At 39.9% G+C, this 25,582-nt stretch overlaps 1 protein-coding gene across 2 annotated transcripts in view; it reads left to right on the top strand.

The window, feature by feature from the left end:
• Nucleotides 1-25,582, top strand: part of LOC126272808 (WD repeat-containing protein 89) — a 264,167-nt gene that overhangs the window by 56,905 nt on the left and 181,680 nt on the right. For both annotated transcript variants that reach the window (XM_049975994.1, XM_049975995.1), the window contains exon 5: nt 20,248-20,429. In XM_049975994.1, the coding sequence (XP_049831951.1) occupies nt 20,248-20,429 (182 nt within the window). The remainder of the gene's footprint in view (nt 1-20,247; nt 20,430-25,582) is intronic.

The raw sequence follows: 25,582 nt of genomic DNA, 5'->3' as shown, positions 1-25,582 counted from the left end.
GTTCAGTCAGTAAAGTCTTGGTGACAGTATTCTGTGGCTCTTAAGGGGTTATTCTGTTTGATGTCCACCATGATGGCGCAGTAATCAATTCTGAAGTGTATTGTGCTACCCTCAGGAAATTAAGAAACAACTTCAGCTTGTTCATTGCCACAAAAATGCCAATGAACTACTTCTTCTCAATGACAATGCAAGGCCTCACATAAGTCTGCAGACCTGAGAGTATCTCACAAAACTTCATTGAACTGTTCTTCTTCATCCACCCTACAGCCCAGATCTCTCACCTTCCGACTTCCATCTGTCTGGTCCCATGAAGGATGCACTCGGTGGGAAGCAGTATGTGGATGATGGGGAGGCTATTGATGCAGCAAGACATTGACTCTAATGTTGACCGTTAGAGTGGTATCATGCTGGCATAGAGGCCCTTCCAGTAATGTACCATAAGGCTGTCACATTGAACGGAGATAATAAAGGGTTTTGTAACCAAAAGAGTGGTGATTAGTATAGCTTATTGAAATCCTGAATAAAACCAGCTTGCTTTCAGGAAAAAATATGCTTCTTTACTTTTTGAATGCCCCTTGTAGATGAATGCAAGGCCACAGGGATGTTGCGTCAGGCCAAAGAAAATACCGACCAGCTGGTGCTGCCTGCTTGTGTTGTGTGTTGTGCCAGCTACAAGCATGTGTTCTATGCATTTGCGACACAATCTATTTGGTGATGCCCACACACCAATGGCTTTAATGAAGTATTGTCAGTACATGGTGTTGTTGTGGATGTGTAATGACTACTCTCATGTGGCTGTTTTCTCCTTGGAGCAAGAGGACACCACAGAGAGTGGATAACTCCTGTCAGCAGTACCAGTAGGCCTGAACATCTGAACATTCTAGAGCTTTATGATCACTTGGCCAATACCTCTTTGCCAATTGCAAAACTTCTCAGAGTATGGTAGTCAGGTTGGAATGTTAGCATAAGTGTTGTACTTTGGTAACGGAGGCTTACGATCCGTTAACAGGATAAATCACCACCCATCCGTACACATAAGCATGAAATTTCTTCAACAGTAAACTGATAACCTAAGGATTGCTTTTTTATTTGACTGTAATTTTGCTGTCCTCAGCTCGTGGTCGTGCGGTAGCGTTCTTGCTTCCCGCGCCCGGGTTCCCGGGTTCGATTCCCGTCGGGGTCAGGGATTTTCTCTGCCTCATGATGACTGGGTGTTGTGTGATGTCCTTAGGTTAGTTAGGTTTAAGTAGTTCTAAGTTCTATGGGACTGCTGACCATAGATGTTAAGTCCCATAGTGCTCAGAGCCATTTGAACCATTTTTTGTAATTTTGCTGTGCCTTCATTATGTCATCAAAACAAACACAATATGGGAGTTCTTCTCTGTCAACTTTGTGAGAAAGAATGGTCCACAAGCCGTAATTAGATGCATCTGCTGCCACTATCAGGGGCTTGGAAAGATCATATGCCATTAGGCACATAGGATGGACTGGATCCTGTTTCAGTTCTTGGAATGCCAGATGTTCACTTAACATTCTTGTGAAGGAGATGATTTTGCTGCTGCAAGAGGAATGGATTTTCTGTAGTATTTGAGTTAGCCTAACACTGATTTGAGTTGTTTGGCATTTCAGGAGGCTGGTAGGTTTTGTGTAGCTTTGATGTTATGTGGAGTGGGGTGTTTCCCTCATGTGCTGAAACTGTGTCCCAGATATACCACTTGCTCCATGAAGAAACAACATGTTTCCTTATTGCATTCCAAATTAGCCTATTGGAGTGCGCCCTGAACAAGGACTCCAAATTGGTTGCTAGAACCTGTGCATTTTTGACAATGATAATGTTGTTGTTCAATTAATTTGCCAGCTCCAAATGTCTCATGAGGTGTTCCAAATACCGTTGGAATGATGACCAGTAAGCTTTTGGATGCTTTGTCCTTGGGAAGCTGCAAGTAAGCATACTGTAAGTCAAATTTTGCAAAAATTTTGCCTCCGGCAATGTGCACCATGATACCCTCCACTTTAGGAACAGTGTACGTGTTGATGACAGGCTGGGAATTGATATTTCACCTAGAATTTTCACAAATCCTCAATGGTACATATGATTTTTCACTGACCACAATTGGTGTGGCCCACTCCCTGTTTGTAAATGGGATAAGAGTTCCTTCTCTCACGTAGGTGTTTCAATTCATCACGAATTTTGTCACACAGAGCAAAAGGAACATTCCGTGCCTTAAAATACTTGGGCGTGATCGAAGGCAGTAAAGAGACATGTGCTTCAAAGTCAGTGATGTTGGTGGATGGAGTAAGAAAACTGAGACACGTTCTGAACAAAGGTGTCACCGATAGGAACTTGGGACAAATGATTGGATGTGATTCATTAATTTGTGGAATTCTAAACCAAGGACATTGAAAAAATCCAGTCTCAAAATGTTTGTGACTCCCATTGCGTCACCATGAGGATGCAGGCTGAGAGGGATGCTGCTAGGTACTGAACCATAGTGCTAAACTATTCTTTATTTCAATAGTTTCATTACTGTAGCTTTGCAGCTGCTCAGGAAAAGGTTCTAGTATAGGAGAGCCCAGGCTGCAATATGTTCTTGAATTGACAATAGTGTTTAAAAAACCAGTATCAATTTGAAAAAAATAAGGAGGATGGTGCTGATAGTCTCTTCCAATGGTAATAATTTATCAGAGATGGGGGAGACAGTCTGGACATGGAGAGCATTAGGACCATAGACACAGTTAACTTCTTCATCTGAATCAGGATCCCTCCAATGTTCATTTTCGAGGGCAACTGGAACTCTTCAGCTTTGTGCACATTTTTTCTACAAGCTGTACACTTGACCCTACCTAAATAGCATTGCTGGTGGTGGTGCTGTGTTATTACTGCATGATGATAATTGATGGGTGTGCCATCCATCTGCCATGTGTTTGCAAGGGAGGGCTCAGCCAGCGAAGCAGGCCAGCTTGGGGGACAGTGCTGAGCTTGGATCTGACATGTTGGGCACATGTCAAACACCTGCAGTGGTTCCTGCATAACTGCCAAGGTTCTGGTGGAATGTTCAAAAGCTTGGTTGAAGGAAACAGTTGTAACTAAAAATGGACAATTGACATGTAAGAGATTATTTGGGAGTCCTGCATTTAAAGAGTGGGACAAGATCATATCCCTAACCAGCAGTTCTACATAAGACTATTTGCAGTGAGAAGTAGAACACCAGAAATGGCAGTATTGGAAATGCCTTGCAGGTGTGTTATCTTCTCTCTTTATTACTGTCTGTTTTGTTTACGGCATCTAACAAAACTTGTGGCGGACATCTGTCATATGCATGTAACGATCAAAATAGTCCAACAAATAGGATTTTAAATGTTCATATGGTAAAGCATGTGGTTTGACCTCAGAACTGAGCTGCTGCAAGAGGTGGTAGATTTCTGCTTGCGCATAGGCCAAAAATATGTCCACTGCTAGATGTCACGTGAGATCCTATGGATGATGAAGTGCTGTTCAAGATGGAGGACATAGTTGGCCCACTGTTCCACCTTTTTGACAGGTGCCTGGAATACCAGGGGTGCCATAAGAAATCCCTTTACCAAAGAGTAAGTGCAAGACAACCAAGTGGAGATTTCTAGTGTTGTGTTGGTTATGGCAGCCATCTTCTCTAAATTTAGCTCCAGGACCTATTGCATGTTTGGTAGAAGCAGTAAGTCTTGAGGGTCTCATTCTTAGATGCAGACGTAATTGAACAAAGAGCAAACATTAGCCTGCCAGAAACTCAGAAAAAACACACAATGTGCAGAGTGTAACCACAGAAGAAAAACCATGTTGTCAATTGAAGGATCCTATGCTGAATTTGACATAGAGAAGTAAGCCCAGGTAGACAGTGGAAAGCAAGTTTGTTGAAATGAACATAAAACTTTAATTCTACTTCTTTGGAATGTAATTACACAATACACTAAATAGTTCACAGTCATGTCTCTGTCTTTGAAATGGGTGAAGTACACAAGCCTGGTGGATAGTCAGAAACTGAGAACTGAATCACAATTACTAGAGTCAAAGTATTGGTTGACAAGGAACTGATTGTCTCTATTTGGACAGACATTGCAACAGGCCAAAATACCCAAGCCACATATAGCTACACACTGAAGGCCAAGTCTGGACGTAGCTCAAAGACGACAGCTGGCTTCTCCACATAGTGTCAGATGTGAAGATCCAAGGCAGGTAGATTGACTTCAGATGGCAAGTTACTGGGAGATCCTAGTAGAGCTTCTGATTGAGCAACAGCAGCAGTGGTCGGTGTAAAACCCAGAGAGCTCATTCATTAAGAATAGACTAACTGTAGCCATGCGCTGGCCTAAATACCACTGAGTCACCAGGATATGGTGTGACCTACTTTCGAGTACATAATCCTGTGGAAGTGAGTAGGTATATGCAGACTGCACCCTCATGGGCAATACCAATGCCACCTTTCAGCAAGATCTCTGCTCGGAACTGCCGTGGGGGTGTTTGCTGGTGTAGCACCTGTGTCTTTTGGCATAGGCCACCTGTAGCGTAGCACTGTTATGCTGGTGGGCTGTGGGACCCAACATGGTAGAAACAAAGATTATGGTAATATGACCACAGTAAACCTGAACAGCAACTGTATTTAAAAGATGAATAAATTAGCTCTACGAGCTGGTGCATTCCCTCCTGTTATCTACCCCACCTTCATAGGAGGTGACTCATAGGAGGTGATGACAGAATGGATGGGATAGTAATTAGATGAAAAACAGTGGATGGACACTGACATTGTGTGTTTCAGTTTGCTTTACATAGTACACAGAGAAACAGGTATGTTATAGTTTAAAATTCATGAATTCTTCATTTAAAAAAATTCTTAATGTAAGCAATCAGTACATTTGTAATCTGAAAATAATTTTGCATTTAGGTATGTCAAAAAGTTGATTGGGTGTGTAGCAGTTTCTTCATTCAGTCAAGGACCAAAATTGAGTTATATATAGCTTGTGTTTGTGTGCATATGCTTGCATGTAGGGTTGCCTTTCTTCAAAAATGTTCTAAGATAAGTCATAGGGTTAGTATTGCCCTGCATCTTCCTACATTTTTCCAGAAGCCAAGCTGATTTTCTCCCAGGTTGGCTTCTTCCAGTTGTTCCATATTTCTATGGATAATTTGTGCATAAAGTAAAGGAATGGCAACCACACACTTATAGCTGGCTGATATATAGTGCATAAAAACATATAACAGAAATTATTTTTTACATTAGCTTTTGATCCCTTGCTCTTTCTCTAGTAAAATTACACATATTCACACACACAACTACACAGATACCCATATACGCACCCATGAATGGGGATGGGGCAGGGAAGGATGCATGTGGCAAGGAGAAGGTGGCAGGATAGTGTAAGCAGGTCCTCCGACAGATGATTTAATGGCTGTGCAACAAGATGAAATTAGTTCAGAGGGTAGAGTATGTAAAATGTAGAGAGGAGGAGGAGGGGGGGGGGGGGGGGGAGGAAGGGAAGGGAGGAAACAAGAGAAGATAGAAAAAAATCCCACATAGAACCTCCATCTATCAGTACTCGCATGGCATCATTCTGTCAACTTATTTATGAGCTATCTGGAGGAATCCTTGCTAGCCAGTTAACACCTAAAACATGTTGTCTGGTTCAGACTCATTGATAACACTTTCATGATCTGGACTCATGAAAGGGACAACATTTGCTCTTTCCTCAATAACCTCAAATGTACTCCCAAATCCACTTCACTTAGTCCTCAATTCAACAAGCCATCTTTCTATATATCAGTCTCCATCTCTCTACTGGTTTCATAAGTAAGTGTGCCCATATCAAGTGCACCAACCACCAACAGTACCTCAACTATGACAGCTGTCACCCATTCCACGTCAAAAAGTCAATTATTTACAGGCTCGTCAACTGTGGATGCTACGTGTGCAGTGGAAAGCAGGAGCTGTCAAAAAATGTCAATATCCTCTGTTGACAGACAGTATCATACCCAGCTCATCCATAAAAACAGACTCATGTGCCATTTACTCCTCTGACACCAGTAAACCAATTAATCAGCCATTGGCCAACACTCATCTGATCACGCAATATCACCCTAGCCATGAAAAGGTCAACCACCATCCTTCATCAGGTCTTTGACTACCTCCTCTCATGACCTGAACTGAGGGATATCCTACCCAAAATTCTACCCATATCACCCAAAGTTGTGTTCTGTGCCACCCACTCAACCTGCAGAATATCCTTGTCCATACCTGTTTCAATCCTGCTCTCAATTGTACACCCCATGAGTGGTCAACCGAAGTGCAAGACCTGTCCCATACACTCACCCATTGCATCCTATTACAGTCCAGTCATAGACGTTTCTTACCGTATTAAGAAGACCAGATGTGAAAGCAGCCATTTTGTGTATTAGTTATGCTGCAATTACTGTGCAGCATTCTATGTGGGAATGACAAGTAACCAGCTGTGTACTCTTATTAATGGCCACCACCAAACTGTGGCAAAACACAAACTTGACCATCTGGTTACCGAACATGCTGCACACCGCAACACAAATGACTACATCAGCTGCTTCACTACATGAGCCATTTCGTATCCTCCCTTTCTCCCTTTTCCCTTACTCTACCTCTTATATGCTCTACACTCAGAACTCTTTTCATCTTGTTGTGCAAACAGTCATCTGTTGAAAGACCTGTCTCTCACTATCCTGCTGCCCTCTCCTTGCCTCATATGTCCTTTCCTACCCCCTTTCCCACTCCCTTCTACCATTGCAACTGCAGTTGATAATCAACTGTCTGTCTTTGTAGGTGTGTGCATTTGGACGTCTGTGTGTATGAATAGAGAAAGTGTAAATACTGTTTCATGTTGCGTGTTTCTATGCATCACACATCAGTCAGCCTTAGGTAGGTGGTTGCCTTTCCTTTATTTTACGTATTATTCCAACCAAGAATTTCCATTTTGTAACCATGATTTATTAAATTGGTGGTTCAGTAAAACATTTGTCAGGAAGGAAGGAAGATTAGAGTTTAATGTCCCATCTATAGGAAGATCATTAGAGTTTAAGTGCATGCTCTGATTTCAAAATGATAGAAGTGGGCCATGACCTTTTCAAGGGAACAGTCCTGATGTTTTCGTAGAGCAATTTAAGAAAATGATGAAAACCGAAATCATAATGCCTGGACATGGATTTGAAATGTCATCCTCTCGAATGTAAGTCCATTGTGCTAACCAGTGTGTCATCTATCTCAGAACCATCCAACAGCATCTGCCTTTTTTGGTATTCGAATTATTGCATTCTTCCTTAAGTATGATGGTATTTTGCCTGTCTCGTAAATACTGCATACAAACAGATGTCATAGTTGGTTTTCCTAAGGATGTTAATAATTCTGATGGAATGCTATTAATACTTCTGATGGAATGGAATGTTATGTGCTCTACATCACTTGTTTCATCGTAAGTCTTTCAGTGCTCTATCAAATCCTACTTGCAGTATCAGATCTGCCACCTCATCTTCATCCATTCCGCCTTTCTTTCTATAATATTCTCTTCAAGTTTCTTTTCTTTATGTAAACCTTCTATGTATTCCTTTCACCTTTATGTCTTCCTTTCATTGCCTTGTGCTGACTGCTAGTCAGAGCTCTTGATGACCATGCAGCTGCTTGCCTTTCCTGTAAAGATTTCTTATATTTTCCTATATGCAGCATCTACTTCTGCTACAGTTATTCGTGCTTCTACATCTTTGCATTTCTCCCCTAGCAATAATTACCTTCCCATTTTGCACCTTTTGTCAGTCTCCTCTTTTTTTATAGACATTTTATTTTTCTTGTGTCTCCTTCATTTGCTGCTTTTATTTATTTTCTCATTTTATAAGGTAATTTAAATATAGTATGTGTTATCTAAGGATTTATACTGGTCCTTTTCCTTTTGCCTATCTGTTTCTCAGTGGCCTTTGCTATTCCATGTCTCAGAACACCCATTTGTCTTTTGTCGTAATTTATTTTCCTTTGTCCTGTATCAGTCATTGTCTAATGCTCCCTTGGACACTCTTGTAAATGTGTGATTGTTTCTACATATCCAAGTATGGTCTCCTTATTTTGCCATCTTTCTGTGGTTTCTTAAAATTAATCAAACAGTATAAAGTCCAGGCTAGAATATCAACAATTATGAAAAGGATTGATTTCTACTCACTGTAAAGATGATACATTGAGTTAGAGAGAGAGAGAGAGAGAGAGAGAGAGAGAGACAGAGAGAGAGAGAGAATGAAAAAAGTGTTACACACTAAGCTTTTGGCCAAGGCCTTCTTCAGAAAAGAAATAAAACACACACTTAGTCACACAAGCAGGCACACCACACGCACACATGAGGGCTACCTTCAGCCACTCTAAGTGGACTACATCTATTGCCTTGAACTGAAGCAGCAATTAGCAGTGGGGCAAGGAAGGGGGAGGGATAACAGAGTATGGGTGTGAGAAGAGAAGAGTGCTGTCTGACAGAGCATGAGAATCTGGTGTAAGGGTAACTTTCATCTGTGCTGTTCAGAAAAGTTGGTGGTGGAGGGAAGGATCCACATGGTCCAGGTCTGGAAGCAGCCATTAAAATCGATCATGTTTTGTTCAGCTGTATGCTGTGCCACGTGGTGCTCCACTTTGCTCTTAGACACAGTTTGACAGTGGCCATTCATCTTGGGCCCAGTTGGTTGGTAGCCATTACAATATTAAAAAATGTGTAGTGACAGGGATGGACTAGCATGTTGTGGAATTTTGGTGGATAATGGAACACCACTTTTGGAGGGATGGGAAAGATCACGAGTAGGATGCCCTCCCATCCCCACAGGTTCCTGACACTGGCCTGGCAGCCTTGTCCTGCCACCTCTTAGTCCCTGCATGCTTTGCCAGATAGCAGTTTCTCTCCCACCACCCATACTCTGACAGCTCTCCTCCTTCCCTGCTCCAGGCCCGATTGCTGCCTTCTTTCAACACAACAGTTGTAGTCCAGCTACAGTGCTTGGAAATAGCAGTCATGGGTGCATGAGGTGTTGCTGCTTGTATGAATATATATATGTTTGTGTGTAGGGGGGTGAGGGGCTATTCTTGTGTATTTGTTTTTCTTTCTTTTCTGAAGCAGGCTGTACTTTACAAATTTAATCATTGTTTTGTAATGAATAAATTACAGTCATAGTCCTCATCTCCCCGTGGAAATGTTTTGCACCTTAAAATCTAGTTTTGAAATCTGTACCTTGCTTTTATATAATCTACCTGAACCATTTCATTATCTCTAGGTGTCTTCTATATTTAGAGCCTTCTGTCATTATTCTTATACCAAGTATTAACAACAATTAAATTGTACTCTTTGCTTGTAATACTGTAGCTCATAAGGACTTTCATTCTATCTTTGCCATGGCGATCTTTTCACTATGCTATTCTTAGTAGTTTATCTGCATTTGTACTTCCATGTTAATTATTAGACCTCCTTACACTTATTTGATTTTCTACTGAAACTCTGTAGTCATTGAGCAGAAATCTTGCTGCGAGCATCCTTCACTAGTTCCTGCTGTATCTTCTTCAGCCTGTTCATGTCTCTTTTCGAGTTCTGTGTGCTTATGGGATTTAGCCTTCCACACTTGGACACACAGAACTCCAGATCTGTTTTTTTTCTGATAAAAACATCATCCTCTGTGGGCTCTGCTCAGGGATCTTCAATAGGGAGACTGTTTATCCCTGGAATAGTTTACCTTTATGAGAGTGCCATTGTAATTAAACTATTCATTAAAGCAATGTGTAAGCAAAGAATATAAAGGCTATAGTTTCATCTTATTTTCAGCCATATCATAGTATTAACTTAATAAGGCTGGATCGGTCTGTCATCCTGACTGTTGCTCTTGAAACTACTGGAAGGCTGCTGGCATCACCCCTTGGTTGTAGTTGCACCTGTCCTACAGCAAGGAGACACACACTGTAGCAAGATCCTTGCTTCTTATGTTTTTGATTCTGAGCAAATAGAGACTGACTTAGAAAAATAATGTCGCTTTCAAATTTTTCTAAAATTGAATCTGGTCATGGAATTTAGTAGGTGTGCATCATTATTTGTACATTCATCATGATTTTAAAATCACAACAGTCTCTTTTCTTGGGTTTGTTATGACTACTGTGTGTGTGTGTGTGTGTGTGTGTGTGTGTGTGTGTGTGTCCGTCCGTCCGTCCGTCCGTCCGTCCCAGTCTCTAGTGACAATTATTCCATCCTGGATTTTTGTTATTCCATTTTGGAGTTTCCACTGTTTGAAAATGGCTTCAGTAATTCTTTAGACTCCTTGCATAAGTGGTTCTTTGAGAGTGAACAGAAGTATCAAACTCAACAGAATTTTTATGCAGCTGTTCACTTGAGCTTAAGGCTACATCTTAAATGAGTGACTAAAGTGACTGCAGCGTGCAACAGCTTCAAGCTACAAAACATGACTACAGGTTGTGGCGGCGCAGTTCTTTCCATCCCTTTACGACGAACCTGCACCTACCTGTGAACATTGTCTCAGCATATCATCAGTAGGGAAGCTGAGTGAAACCTACTGTACTTCGACATGAACCAGGCTGCAATTAAAGTCACTAATCTATGTCTCGGGAGAAAGTTTTCACACAAAATGAAAAGTTGGAAATGTTGTCCTCAATTAATATATTCTGAAACTTAGGTGAACAAGTATCACTGCCAAGCCCGTGCTAGTATTAACACAGTCCACACACAATCCCTTTCACTCACGTTAACAAGTTTATGGAGTTGCATATCCCGAAAATGTAGTAGCTACAAAAATACTGATGGTTTTTGATTGATAATGCTCACCAAATATTAAGTCTGTCGGTACCAAATACAGTCACAGTTTTTAGTCACCAACCTGCTCAATAAGCCACGCGGAATGTGTGTCTTTTCTTGTCACAAATTCACTTTAAAATTCCGAAATTTCTACACGCCAATCGGAATAATTATGCCGTCACTTTACCACACTTTTGCTGTATGCTAAATTGGGCAACTTATCGTTTCCATCAGAACTACTACTACATACGTCCAAACTGTTTCATGGCTAGGCTCCCACTCCTCTCTAGAATACTGTAAGTCTTCTCTACCAGCAGAGAAAGGTGCGCGAAGAATATTGCTGTACCATTGGTTAGTTTACTCAACAGCAAATAGCAAAACAACATTCTCCTGTGTCAATCTGCACTTTTCATCAATAACCAATCGCAAAATAATAAACCTAACGACTGCACTTTTTATCGGCGTAATTATCTAATATGCTGAAGTTTTGCTTATGCATAAAGTTATTTACTATTGTTATATACACCTGAATTAACTTTCTTTTTACCATAAACTTAATATACAAATCTATTCTACAAAAATCCCCTTTGTCCATATCCATATTTCTTCGAAACATTCCCACACTAAATCCCACTACATAACTTGCTAAACAGTTATCTTCATATTAACCTTAAACCACACTCGTGCATCATTCATACTGCTAAAACACATTTATAACATTTTACCCACACAAAAAGACATAATAACACTTTATGAAAATACTAGAACAGTTTATGAAAAACATTCTATTACTTTTGTGCACTCTAGTGGGCACAATCGAAACTAAATCAGTCCACTCTCCAATAATGTCCTCTATTGGCTGATACATAAACTATGTGTGCATCATGTCTTGCGTCACCATCTATCACTATCCAGCTCTGAAATACATCTCCCATTTAACCGCCTCCATGTCAGGATCGTTATACGATGTTACCCCTCAAGGTATAGCTACGGAAGTATCCTAGGCTGACAAAATCCATACCACTGCTATGAAAGAATTAATCACCTGATTTTTAGGAAAACTATTGGTTTGAGATTCATCTTATAGTTTGATATCTTTGCTTTGAAAGGGGTGAATTTTGTTTTGTTATTCATCATAGTTACTGTGCTGCGCCAAACTAAGTAAATGACTGCAAATTTCTTTTAAAAGTTTGTAGAGGTAAAAACACATTGCATAGAATTTGCTTGTATTTAATTTTAGATCATACATTATTGTTAATGAAATGTAGCTAATATATCGATATTGTATTTAAAGTTGAGATCAGAGCACTGTCTGTCTTGGTCCACGAGATATTGCACACAGTGTGCTCTGTTCTGTCCGTGCGCATCGGGAATCATGCAGTTGTAAAAATCGTTGCATTTCATGAATAGTTCAGGATATCGAAACAATGTTTTTTGCGAATGACAGCATGCAAGGAGGATGTATTTTTTCATAAGAGCAACACTCGATACGTTTTGGTCAAATGTGTGAGTGGAGCGAAAACAAGTCTCCTTACAAATCTGCGGTGGTTTTTGTATGAATTTTGATAGCGAGTGGACAATTGGTTATTAAATTGGCCAGTTTGAGGTCTAGTTACGTAAACAAATATTTAATTACTTGAAAGCAATCAGGGTAATCAAGAAAAACTAAGTGAGTTGAGGGAAAACTGAAATATTATATTGGTAGAGACAATTTCAAAAATTTGTCTGTAATAGTGTTGTATTCACCACCTTGTAGAGTTTTCATAGCTACTTCAATTTCTTTGATAGCTGGCAATAAATTGGCTTCTAGTTTTTTAATGAGTGTTTTAGCATTTGAGTTTATGGATTGGTTCTGGATAATTAAAAAGCCGATCAAAACATTTTGCAAGTATTTTGAATTTTTCAGAGATAGGTAAGTCTCGTCCGATTTGCATTTAAGGTACACAGCGGGCACCTCGTGTTGGGGTCAGTCATTTTTCCGCGCTTACCTGCTGCTGAAAGTTTGTGGTCATATAAGAAACACTCAGTTTTGATTCATTAATGAGATAGTCAAAAGTGTCTGTGTTTATCCTCCTTTATTCGAAGAATTTTTCTGGTAATCTTTGTAGCTTATGATACAAGTTATGAAATTCTCCATGAAGATTCCTCCCTTTGTAAATTTCATTCTCAGCACTCCTTTGTTGCCTTATTTTCCCAAGTGAAGCTAATTTGGTTGCCTTACTCTAAGGCTGCTATATTCTACAGTTTAAGAACTCCATCTGGTCAGCTCTAGGAGCCATCTCGTCGTGGGAGTTTGTCACTCATGTGGACAATGGAGAATGTAGCTCTATCCTGTTGCTTGTAGCAGGAATGTCACACATCCAGATGTCGCACGATGTCAGTCTCTTCTGTCACTCACATAGGAAGCAGCCTAAAAGATGCACCCCAGCATCACCTGTTTCAGTCAAAAGAATGGCAGTAGAGATTAAATTTAATGAATCCTTCATTGAGAAGCCAAACATGGTGAAAATGTGTAAGCTAACGATGTTGTTCACATTCAGTAAATCGATTACCATAATGTCTTAATTCTTACAACTTTTTTGCACTAACTCTTGGCTGAAAATTCTCCTTTTACTGGAATCTTTTACCTGCTGACAGACAGCAGTTCATTGTTGTAACCTACATGGATAGAGCTATTAATTGCTGCTGTGCCTATAACTAATCAGTGTCTGTGCCACCTTTATCAGCCAGAAATTTTGTATTCTTATGATGAATGCAAATGGGAAGGATAAGATTTTGTAGGCACTTTGTGTCAGGGGCATATTGAGTTAAAATTGAGCTATGTTAATGGGCTCATGTGAGGGAAACCAATGCACTCACTGTCCCTTGCTTAAAGGAACATCAGTTAGAAAATTTGAAAAAGGACATTATTCCAGCTGACTGTTTTGAAATATTGTATTTCCGCAACTTGTTTCAGACACTGTTCATTATCCACTGCGTTAAAAAACCCTGTGATAAAAGAAGAGAGCAAATTATTGGTAGCCATATAACTACATTAGATGTAGTAGTAAACATAATAATGACCTGTAGCAACAGTTGTGGACACATCATTGAAAAATCATGTCATGCATATTCGTGCACAGCATGATCATCAGCAGTCATGAAATATAAGCTGCATGACATGAAAGTGCTGTCAATAACAACAACATTACCAGGTTATTAAAATTTCACATGTAGTCATAAAGACAAAGGAAACAAACCTTGTCATATTTACTACAAACCACACTATATACTCTTGTTCATGTAACTGTTACATGTGCATGACTGTGTAGGGAAATTTTAACTATCAGGCAGAGAATAAAAATACAATGCTCTTACAGTACTATTGACATGATTTCAGAGTATATCTCTGTCTTATACCAAAAGTTGTGTGAGAGATGGGTACAATCAAATATATTATAAACATGTTGTGCGTGTAGATCACAATTGGCATAGGGTGGTGGTGGTGTGTGTGTGTATGGGGGGGGGGGGGGGCAGTTTAAAATGCTACGCAGTCATCCCATGTGGTGTCGTAGTGTAAGGATACAAGACACAATCCAACATGAATAGGAGTAGATTCAACGTTTCTAAAAATCTTCTGTTTTTCAGTTCTGTTTGATCATTAAGAATATTGTCAGGGCTTTTATGTAAATGACTCTACATCTTGATCTCTTCCATTATATTCATTACTCTGCCCTTATTGATTTTGTGTGAAACATCAAGTGTGCTATCAGTGTACTGTGAAGTGTGATTTTCAGCGTGTAGGTGAGTGCTACAAGCAGATGCATTAGTCTCACTAGGCCTGGTGTGTTCCTTATATTGTAACTTAAAGTTCTGCCCCCGTCTGTCCTACGTAGAAATCTTTACAGTTAATACAGTTAAATTTGTATATCCCTGATTGTGCAAAGGGTGGGGAACTGTTATGCTGAATATTTTTCACCATATAATTATCAGTCCTAAAGCTTATCTGTGTACCAAGTGAGAGTAATCCACCTGTTTTTAGCACATACTCCATGGGACATTAATAGCAGACTTCAGGTTTTACACACAGTCTGTAAGGGTGAGTAATGAATATACTGGAAGAGCTCCAAATATACAGTCATTTACATGAACACCCTGACAATATTCTTAACAAGCAAATAGAACTAAAGAATTGAAGATTTTTATAAAACTTTGATTATATTAATTGAACCCAGTCATATTAGTGCTGGATTGTGTCTTGTATTCTTACACAGTGATGCCACATGCAGTAATGGCGTAGTATTTTAAATTGTGCACACTGTGCCGCACACCAACAACATATTTAGAGCTAATGTGTATAACCTCTGTTACATATTTGTCTATTTTATGTTATTTTTTACATATATCATAATCTCTGTTCCCTGTGAGCATTTTAAGTGTTAATAAGTTACCTTATGTTTTCATCCAATCCACTGTATTTCTCTTTATCTTTTCAGTTTTATACCAGTACCATTTTGATTACACTGCGCAAAATAAAGTTTCATTTTTGAGTTTGAATGTTTTTCCAAATTGTTGGTATCTTGTATTATGTATACGTTTGTGTTAGTGCGAGGAATATCTTTTAATTGTTTGACAGTTTTTCAAATAGCAGTTAACATCATAGGAGATGATTTGTGTCGTGCTATCAGCAATTTTGAATAATTACACACACAAACCCATGTTCACATATTGTATAGTACAAAGATGTGTATCATGTACAGAATTGCTTACATTTTGACCTCTTAATGCTATTCTTTTTATCTTTGATATGCTGTTACTGTTTTACCTCAATTATTTTCTGTGCAGGCATTGGTTATCTGTGAATCTCAATAAGTTTGTTTTGCTGGCACTTGGTTTCTGAAGTTTGTTCTCCATATTGTGATGTGATGTAGTTGTGAATGTTTTGTTTTACAATAAAGATTTTAGTGTACCTTCCCCCACATTCTTCAATGTTATATACTAAGTAGTATTTATGTCGCATACCAATATTGTACCAAAAATATCTGGTATAAATATTTATGTTCTGTCAGTGAAATATGTGTTAACTTACCACACCAGCGTTTTTATGTGACATTGATTTTTGTATAGAAGTATCCATGTTTCTTATGTAACTTTCAGTATAAGACAGAGATGTACTCTTAAATCATATCAATAGTGCAGTAAGATCTAGTATATTTGTTCTCTGACTGACAGTTAAAATGTTACCACACAGTCATGAACATGTGGCAGTTATGTGAACAAGAGTATATAGTGTGATTTGTAGTAAATATGGCAAGGTATGTTTCCTTGGTGTTTTTGTCTAGACGTTTTAATAAAAAGTGATGTTATTGTTCTTGAAAGACTTTAATGTCATGCACTTTATACCTTATAAGAAGACCATTGATGAGCTTGCTGTGCATGGATATCCATGGCATGTGATTTTTAGCAAACTGACAATGGCATGTTCACATTTGTTACTATGGGCATCTGCTATGTTTTTTTAATGCTACATCTAATGTAGTTACATGACTATCATGTTTTTGCTTTCTTCTTTTATCTAGGTATCTTGTTGTGATTTTTTAAATGCAGTTGAGAATGGACAGTGTCTCAAACTAGTAGTGGAAATAAAAATTTTAAAGCACAACCTGATTTAATAATGTCCGTATTTTGAATTTATTGGGTCTGTGGGGGACACCTAGAAGAAAGTGATATGACAGTTATGTGGGCTTGCTTGCTGCAATAATCCCTCTATATCCAACAGTCTGTACGTGAATGCTTAAGCTGCAACACAAAACACTTTTCAATTGGCTTTAGTTCAATACAACACAGAGGCCTATAAGCAAAAGGGTTATGTGACATGGGGAAGATGCTCTGTTATCCTTTGCCTATTACTAAACGAAACTTTAGGACTAGTATATTTCCTTCTTATGCTGCACAAAACTTGCCCTGATAGCTGGCTCTGTTCATTCTGACTAGTCCAAAGAGAAAAGAGAGAGCTGATACTGGGGAATGTTATGTATATGTGATGTGGCCACCTTCTTCTGCAGCTATTTGTCTGTCGTCTGTACCATCTCGAAAGCCTGAGCTATGGGCAGTACTGTCTCTATAGACAGAGTTCTGTACTTCATCTAAGGAGAGATTAGTTAACTTAAATGCTTCAGGTTCAATTTTCCCATCATAGGTCTTTGTGTAAGAAAATGTCATGAACAAGTGAATTCCCATAAGGTGTTTGAACAATGGAAAATTCAGGATGGAATGTAACAACATTATGAAAAGGACAGTTGCTACTCACCATGTAGTGGAGATGCTGAGTCGCAGATAGGCACAAAAAAAGAGACTGTCACACAATAAGCTTTCAGCCAGCAAGGCCTGTGTCAAAAAATTGACAGCAGACTCACACACACACACACACACACACACACACACACACACACGCGCACGCGAATGCAACTCACATACACATGACCACAGCCAGACTATGAACACAACTGTGCATGATGGGAGGGGCAGCTAAGTGGGGGTAAGGAAAGGCAGGGCAGGGAGGGGGAGGGATAGCAGGGTAATGGTAAGGGATGGTAAACACTTTTTTGCCACCAACCGTACCAGTTAGACTCAACCAAACGTCAATGTTGAACCCTGCCTGACTCAGTTCACTTCTCCACCCCTATGTGATCCACCCCCACCGCCCTTAAATCACCCCCTTTTAACTTTCCAGGATTTATTAACCTTGATCCCTGCCTCACCATTGTGCCCCAAATCTCTCATCATGCAAACTAACCTTACATCTGCAGAACGAAATGCAGTCCACCACCTAAAAACTGATACTGGCCTTATAATCCTACCTATTGACAAAGGCTCCGCCACTGTTGTCTTGAGTTGCAATGATTACTTGCCAAAAGGTGTCTGCCAGCTGTCAGTTTCATCCACTTATGAACACTGCCACAGTGACCCCATTCCAGAAATCCAGCAGGATCCTTAGGCCCATCCCAGAACCTCTCCCAGGGGTCCATCTTTCTCCTCATCCCAAGCACTCCCTGCACTCTTACCTTGTACATGCTTCCCAAAGTCCCTGTTCTGCATTCATAGGCAGCACACTGCACCTGGTACACACGGTGCTTGGGGACCACAGCACAGCTACGACACCTGAGGATGGGCATATAACAGTCTGAAATTTGTCGTGTGAAAATAAAGTAATTTACAACTGAAGCGGTATTCTCAACCTCTGCTATAATGCTCAGTTGCGGATGTTCTGCCAGCAGGATTGTTTCTACACAATATCCTTGTCCATCCTTAAGCAACTCCTGCTCCCAACCCCTTGCCTCATGGCTAATATCCCTGTAATAGACCTAGATGCAAGACCTGTCTCATATCCTCCCACCACCATCTACTCCCATCTGTTTCGACTTCTCCCCTTTTCCACTCTTCCCTGTCCACCATTTAAGCAACTGTTTACATCTAGCTTCCCTACCCTCTCTCCACTTCGTCACTACATGCTCCTGGAGAAGCACTTAACCGTCTTGTAGTCTCGATGTGGTCATGTGTGTGTGTGTGTGTGTGTGTGTGTGTGTGTGTGTGTGTGTGTGTCTCCTTTTCATAATATTGTTACATAAGGTGTTTGACACATTTTGCTTATGAATTTACATTCGTGCTGAAGTTGCAAAGTTTGAAACCCACCAGTGATATGATTGCTCTTGTCCATTGCAAAGTTGTTAAAATATTGGCTAGAACAGGATGATATGCATATGACTGTAGAAATTGTTGCTGAATGAATGGTATATATCATCAGTCAACAAATCTGCTGTCCCAGTAAAAGAGCTAGTTTTTGCCTGAGGTAAGACTTTTAAGAAATAGACCACAACAAGAAGAAAGACTTTTGGAGTTGTAGATCTGATACTTAGAATGGGTGTAAATGCTGTTGAAACAACTGTATGTGAGACCGAATGTTCCTCCGGTTTATCGTAGAATGTAAACCCCTGGTGGCAAGAACTAAAAGATGAACTGATGGGGTTGGGAGTTGACATGGATTTCTGTTGCTGCAGATGATGCTGATACTCAGATTGCTGTTGATAATATTTGTAGAGTTGTTTAGCTGCTTTTCCTTGTGCTTTTCCTGCTGAACTGTTGTTGCTGTGGAAGCACAAGTTGCTGTTGATAATTTTGTTGTTACTGTTCTAAGATTTTTGCTGTGATGCATCCAGAGCCCACATTGAGTTCAAATTACTTCATCACCAGTTACCCATGGTGTTATTTTTTGTGTAGTCTTAACATACAAAACAACATATAATTTTATTGTTATTATCATTAATATTATTTAGATTATGGTAAAACAACAGAGAAATGTGACACGGGTAAAATGGGAAAATAAGTCATAAAAATGCAGTACATTCATGCAGGCTTAATCCAGAATCAGTGTATAAGTGCAGTTCATAATGCAGGTATTTTCTGTACTAGTAATACCAGTTGAGAGAGGCTCATTGTAGACTAGTTGACATGGAATAAGAATCTGTGCTCCAAATTGCTGTGGTTTCTGGGGAGAACATAGCAAACAAGTCAGTCACTAATGGAATGTAAAAGGTAAAAAAGGATCACCAACAAGTAGAAAGTATCAAGCAGTGGAATGACAACTGGGATACATATTTCCAACTTGGTAGAAGAATATGAAAACAGAAAAAATTACTGGGTTAGAAAATTTTCTGCACAAGGCTGGCAAAAATATAAAATTTAATTGCAGGTTACGAATTGAGAGATATGCTATCATTTTATATATACTGCTTAATGCTTATGTTAATCACTTGGGCACATGTCATATTTTCGAAAAAATAAATTCTGAAATGATTTTACTAAGTTTTAGATCTTGTTGCTCTTCAGACTTCTATGAAGGAACTGAGAGGAAATTTACACACACTTACTCATCATACCCACATATACTAGTATGCATCACCCTCCCCCCCCCCCCCCCCCCCCCCCCCCTTTCCTCCTCCTAGTCCCGAGATGTTAAGGACTAGAAGAGAAGAAAGATAGATTAGAGGGGACAGAAAAGAACAGTGTGTTGGAGAATTAGGACAGAAGAAAACAGTCATAATGTATAATATGATTTGTTTGAGGGCAGATACTCGTCTCTGGAATTCATGGAGACTAATCTGAGTTGGGAGGATCCAAGTGCCCTGGGTGGTGTAGCAAGCACTCAGGTCCATTATGTCATGCTGTAGAGTGTTTTTGCCAACTGGCCACTGGGTATCCCATTCATGTGCTCAACCAGTTCAGTGCATGTCATACCTATCTCAAACTCTGTGCAGTGGACACAGGTCAGTTTAAAACAATGTCAAAGGCAGAGCAGCTTGCAGAACTAAGTATTTTCAACAATTTCTTTATTATCCTGTAGGTACTGTAGTCATAAGTAAGGAACAATAAAAATTGACTGTAGCTTTTTATTTGCTACAGATGATTCAGAAGGTCCATCAATGTTGAAACCAATATCAAGCTTTGATTTCTCATCTGATGAGAACTTTGGAAGCGCAGGAACAGAGTTGTTTGATGGAGATGCGTTTGTGCTGTTCTGGGATATTCGTACATCTAAATTACTTGGTGGTTACTGGGAGTCACATACAGATGATATAACTCAGGTAAAATGGACATTAATAATTGCATATGCTAGCATAGTTTTAATCTGTTGCAGTTTTACTTTGTATCTTAAATGTTGAACTGACGGAGATATGTACCTCTAAACTCTCAGTTTTTCTTTTGAAGTGACTTAGAAATGAAATTACACAATTAACTTATTAATGAAAGAATTTTTGCTTCAACATTGGTATCATTACTTTGTACTAAAATAACAGGAACTCCACAAAATTGGTTTTTGACATACAATATACATATACCTGTGAAGCAGATTCTAATTACATCCAGTTTCTGTTACACTTTCATTCATTTAATTGCTGAAGTAAATGAGGAGCAATAGTAAATAGAATGGGACCATAAGATTAAGGGGAGAGGCAAATGAGGGATATTTTTTTGGTCCACTTAATCAAAACACACACACATTAATCAGCAAAGGCAACAGGGACTTGACATTCGTCATTGCAGCTCAAACAGTGTACTGAAACGAGGGAATATTTATATTGCACAGCTCTTAATCGCCTTGTTTTTGCCCAGGGCTGTAGGAAAAGTGTGATCAGCTTGTATGTGTCTTGTTGGCATGTAGCATTTGTAACATATACCTAGTCCTTATGTCTTATTGTTGTAATGTAATTGTAAACTGTCGAAGCTGCATTGGTGAAGTACCGGAACTTCAAGCGCTGATAGAAAGCCCCGAAGCTGAAATCGTTATAGGTACAGAAAGCTGGCTGAAGCCAGAGATATGTTCTGCCGAAATTTATACAAAGGCACAGACGGTGTTTAGAAAGGATAGATTGCATGCAACCGGTGGTAGCGTGTTTGTCACTGTTAGTAGTAGTTTATCATGTAGTGACGTAGAAGTGGATAGTTCCTGTGAATTATTATGGGTGGAGGTTACACTCAAGAACCGAGCTAGGTTAATAGTTGGCTCCTTTTACTGACCTCCCGACTCAGCAGCATTAGTGGCAGAACAACTGAAAGAAAATTTGGAATACATTTCACATAAATTTACTCAGCATGTTATAGTCTTAGGTGGAGATTTCAATTTACCAGATATAGACTGGGACACTCAGATGTTTAGGACGGGTGGTAGGGACAGAGCATCGAGTGACATTATACTGAGTGCGCTATTCGAAAACTACCTCAAGCAATTAAACAGAGAACCGACTCGTGGAGATAACATCTTGGACCTACTGATAGCGAACAGACCCAAACTTTTTGACTCTGTAAGTGCAGAACAGGGAATCAGTGATCATAAGGCCGTTGCAGCATCCCTGAATATGGAAGTTAATAGGAATATAAAAAAGGGAGGATGGTTTATCTGTTTACCAAGATTAATAGAAGGCAGATTTCAGACTACCCAACAGATCAAAACGAAAATTTCTGTTACGACACTGACAATGTTGAGTGTTTATGGAAAAGGTTCAAAGCAATCGTAAAATGCGTTTTAGACAGGTACGTGCCAAGTAAAACTTTGAGGGATGGGAAAAACCCACCGTGGTTCAGCAACAAAGTTAGGAAACTACTGCGAAAGTAAAGAGAGCTTCACTCCAAGTTTAAACGCAACCAAAACCCCTCAGACAAACAGAAGCTAAATGATGTCAAAGTTAGCGTAAGGAGGGCTATGTGTGAAGCGGTCAGTGAATTCCAAAGTAAAATTCTATGTACTAACTTGACAGAAATCCTAGGAAGTTCTGGTCTTACGTTAAATCAGTAAGTGGCTTGAAACAGCATATCCAAACACTCCAGGATGATGATGGCATTGAAGCAGAGGATGACACGCGTAAAGCTGAAATATTAAATCCCCTTTTTCCAAAACTGTTTCACAGAGGAAGACCGCACTGCAGTTCCTTCTCTAAATCCTCGCACAAACGAAAAAATGGCTGACATCGAAATAAGTGTCATAGGAATCACTCAACAGAGGAAAGTCCACTGGACCTGAAGGGATACCAATTTGATTCTACACAGAGTACGCGAAAGAACTTGCCCCTTCTAAGAGCCATGTACCGCAAGTGTCTAGAGGAACGGAAGGTTCCAAATGATGGGAAAAGACCGCAAGTAGTTCCAGTCTTCAAGAAGGGTCGTCGAGCAGATGTGCAAAACTATAGACCTATATCTCTGACGTCGATCTGTTGTAGAATTTTAGAACATGTTTTTTGCTCACTTATCATGTCATTTTTGGAAGCCCAGAATCTACTCTGTAGGAATCAACATGGATTCCGGAAACAGCGATCGTGTGAGACCCATTTCACTTTATTTGTTCATGAGACCCAGAAAATATTAGATACAGGCTCCCAGGTAGATGCCATTTTTCTCAACTTCTGGAAGGCATTCGATACAGTTCCGTACTGTCACCTGATAACAAAGTAAGAGCCTACGGAATATCAGACCAGCTGTGTGGCTGCATTGAAGAGTTTTTAGCAAACACAACACAGCATGTTGTTATCAATGGAGAGACGTCTACAGACGTTAACGTAACCTCTGGCGTGCCACCGGGGAGTGTTATGGGACCATTGCTTTTCACAATATATATAAATGACCTAGTAGATAGTGTCGGAAGTTCCATGAGCCTTTTCGCGGATGATGCTGTAGAATGTTTGATAGCATTTAAGATTATGATAATAGAAAGTTCTGGGCAGAATAAAAATAATGGAAGCAGTAAATGTAACCTCTCACCTTATAGTTGAGACAATGAGTCATCAATAGGTAGTTAAACAAGAGAGAAAGAAGGACTCCATCTGAAATCTAAGCAGTGTTTTCTAATTTGTTTATGTACCTACTGACCATTCAACAATTTGGCTGTACAGAGCGTTGTTACTTTTACTCCTTCCATTATCTAGGATTGTTTTTGTCATTAATCCATTTTTTGCTCATGGTCAGAAAGTTGTGGCATATAAAACATATTTCCCTGTAGATGATTGCTGTATTTGTGGATTCTATACTATTCTTGACATGTAGAAACCAAGTAAAATGTTCTCAGGTTTTGAGGTGCATCAAGTGATTTATGTTCCATGAGCTTAAGACCAAGTGCTCACTGCCATTGTCAAGTGATTGACTGCTGGTATGCCCTTATATGCAGTAGCTGCCAGCTGTGACGCTACTGGTGCTCACAGCATTGCCATGTATACCACTCATTGACTCCACATTCTCTGCACCCGTTCCAACCTCACAATTGTTGGATCCCACATCACACAGAGCTGGGGACCATCATTTCCATTAAGGATATTATTGATGATTTTTATTTTGATGGCTTCTTAAATTACACAATCCCAGAGAGCATTTGTGTGAGTAGCAGCAGAGGTTTCATCAAATCTGATCTGTTGACCATTCTCCAGACCGTGCTGAGCTAAAGTGAACTTTTTGGGATATTAAAGATGACAAACTCTCTCATGCCACTTCCTCCATTGTTCTACAGTGCACACTGATTATCTGGTGTCAAGGAACAGCAATGCATGGTCTTTTCGAACTTCTCTAGTAAATTAGATGTTATGTTAATGCTGTTGAGATGCTCCAAGAATGCGTCAAATTTTTCACATTTGTGGGGTCAAATGATAAATGTGCGATCAATATATTGCAATAAACAACTAGGCTTTAAGGGGCTGTGTCTAAGGCAATATCCTGGAAATTCTCCATGAAGAGGTTTGCAACAACTGGAACTAATGAGCTTCCCATCACAATGTTGTCAGTCTGATCCTAAAATCAGCTGTTTTACAGAAAATAAGATGACATCTTGGGTCGTCGGGTGTTCTGCCGGATATCAGCGACCTGAGACTGTCGGGTGTTCTGCCGGATATCAGCGACCTGAGACTGTCGCACCTGATGAAGGTTACGAGCTACGTGACCAAAATATCGTGCGAGTAGGACGCTGATATCCGGCAGAACACCCGACAACCCAAGATGTCATTAGATCGCTGGGAAAGCCTGGAGAGTTACAGAAAATAAGATGATTTCATCATGTGCCTAAATAGCTCAGCCCTGTCATTTCTTAAAAGCTAGAACACTAGGTCCAATGAGTCTTTTACCAGCACATTTGTAAACAGTACTACTATATCAAAACTGACTATAATATCATCCTCACTGATAACACCCTCAACAGACAGTGGTCTGAAACACAGCACAGCATGGAACCCGGCCATCGCATGGTTGGAGTGGAGTTAACATATGCCCATATTTGATGATACGATGGGCACCAGTGACGTCATAGCTAGCAGCTAGAGTAAGAGTTTATAAGGACGTATCAGCAGTCCATCAACATTCATTCACTTGAGAATGACCAGGCAGTGATTGGCAAAAAGCTTGTGGCATTGTAACCACTGGAAGAGCCTAAAAAGCCAAGAACAATTTAAAAAACTTTCTGGCAGATTAAAATTGTGTGCCAGACTGAGACTTGAACTCGGGACCTTTCCCTTTAGCAGGCAAGTGCTCTACCGACTGAGCTACCCAAGCACGACTCATGCCCTGTCCTCACAGCTTTACTTCCGCCGGTACCTCATCTCCCACCTTACAAATGAGGAGACAAGGAAATCTCGGAAGTAAAGCTGTGAGGGCAGGGCGTGAGTCGTGCTTGGGTAGCTCAATCGGTAGAGCAATTGCCCAAGAAATCCAAAGGTCCTGAGTTCTAGTCCCAGTCCAGCACACAGTTTTAATCTTCCAGGAAGTTTCATATCAGTGCACACTCCACTGCAGAATGAAAATTTCATCCTGGTTCCAAGAACATTTAGTCAGTGTTATCGCCATAAGACTCGGCATTCTTACAATATAGATTCTACTTTGGAAATTGTGACTGAGGTGATTGCTGTTGAGTGGCAATGAAAACTGTGTCTACCTCTGTACTCCATAAGACACCATAAAGTGTTTACATAGAAGTTTGCAAAATACTTTTCTGTTCATGTTCAATTCCACCAAATGTAAGTAGCTTTGGAGCTCTAATTTTTTGTAAACTTTTATCCTAATTTTGTTGCTTTTCATCCAGATCATGTTATATTATATTATGTTGTAGCGTAGAAAAAATGTCTTACAAGGAGTAATGCAAAATTATCTGTTTGTATTAATACTATACCCCCATGAACCAAGAACCTTGCCAAAGTGGGATGGTTTGCATGCCTCAACGATACAGATAGCTGTACTGTAGGTGCAGATACAATGGAGGAGAATCTGTGGA

Source organism: Schistocerca gregaria, chromosome 5 (genome assembly GCF_023897955.1).
Source record: "Schistocerca gregaria isolate iqSchGreg1 chromosome 5, iqSchGreg1.2, whole genome shotgun sequence".
Lineage (NCBI taxonomy): Eukaryota > Metazoa > Arthropoda > Insecta > Orthoptera > Acrididae > Schistocerca > Schistocerca gregaria.
This window is presented reverse-complemented; position numbering and strand designations above follow the sequence as displayed.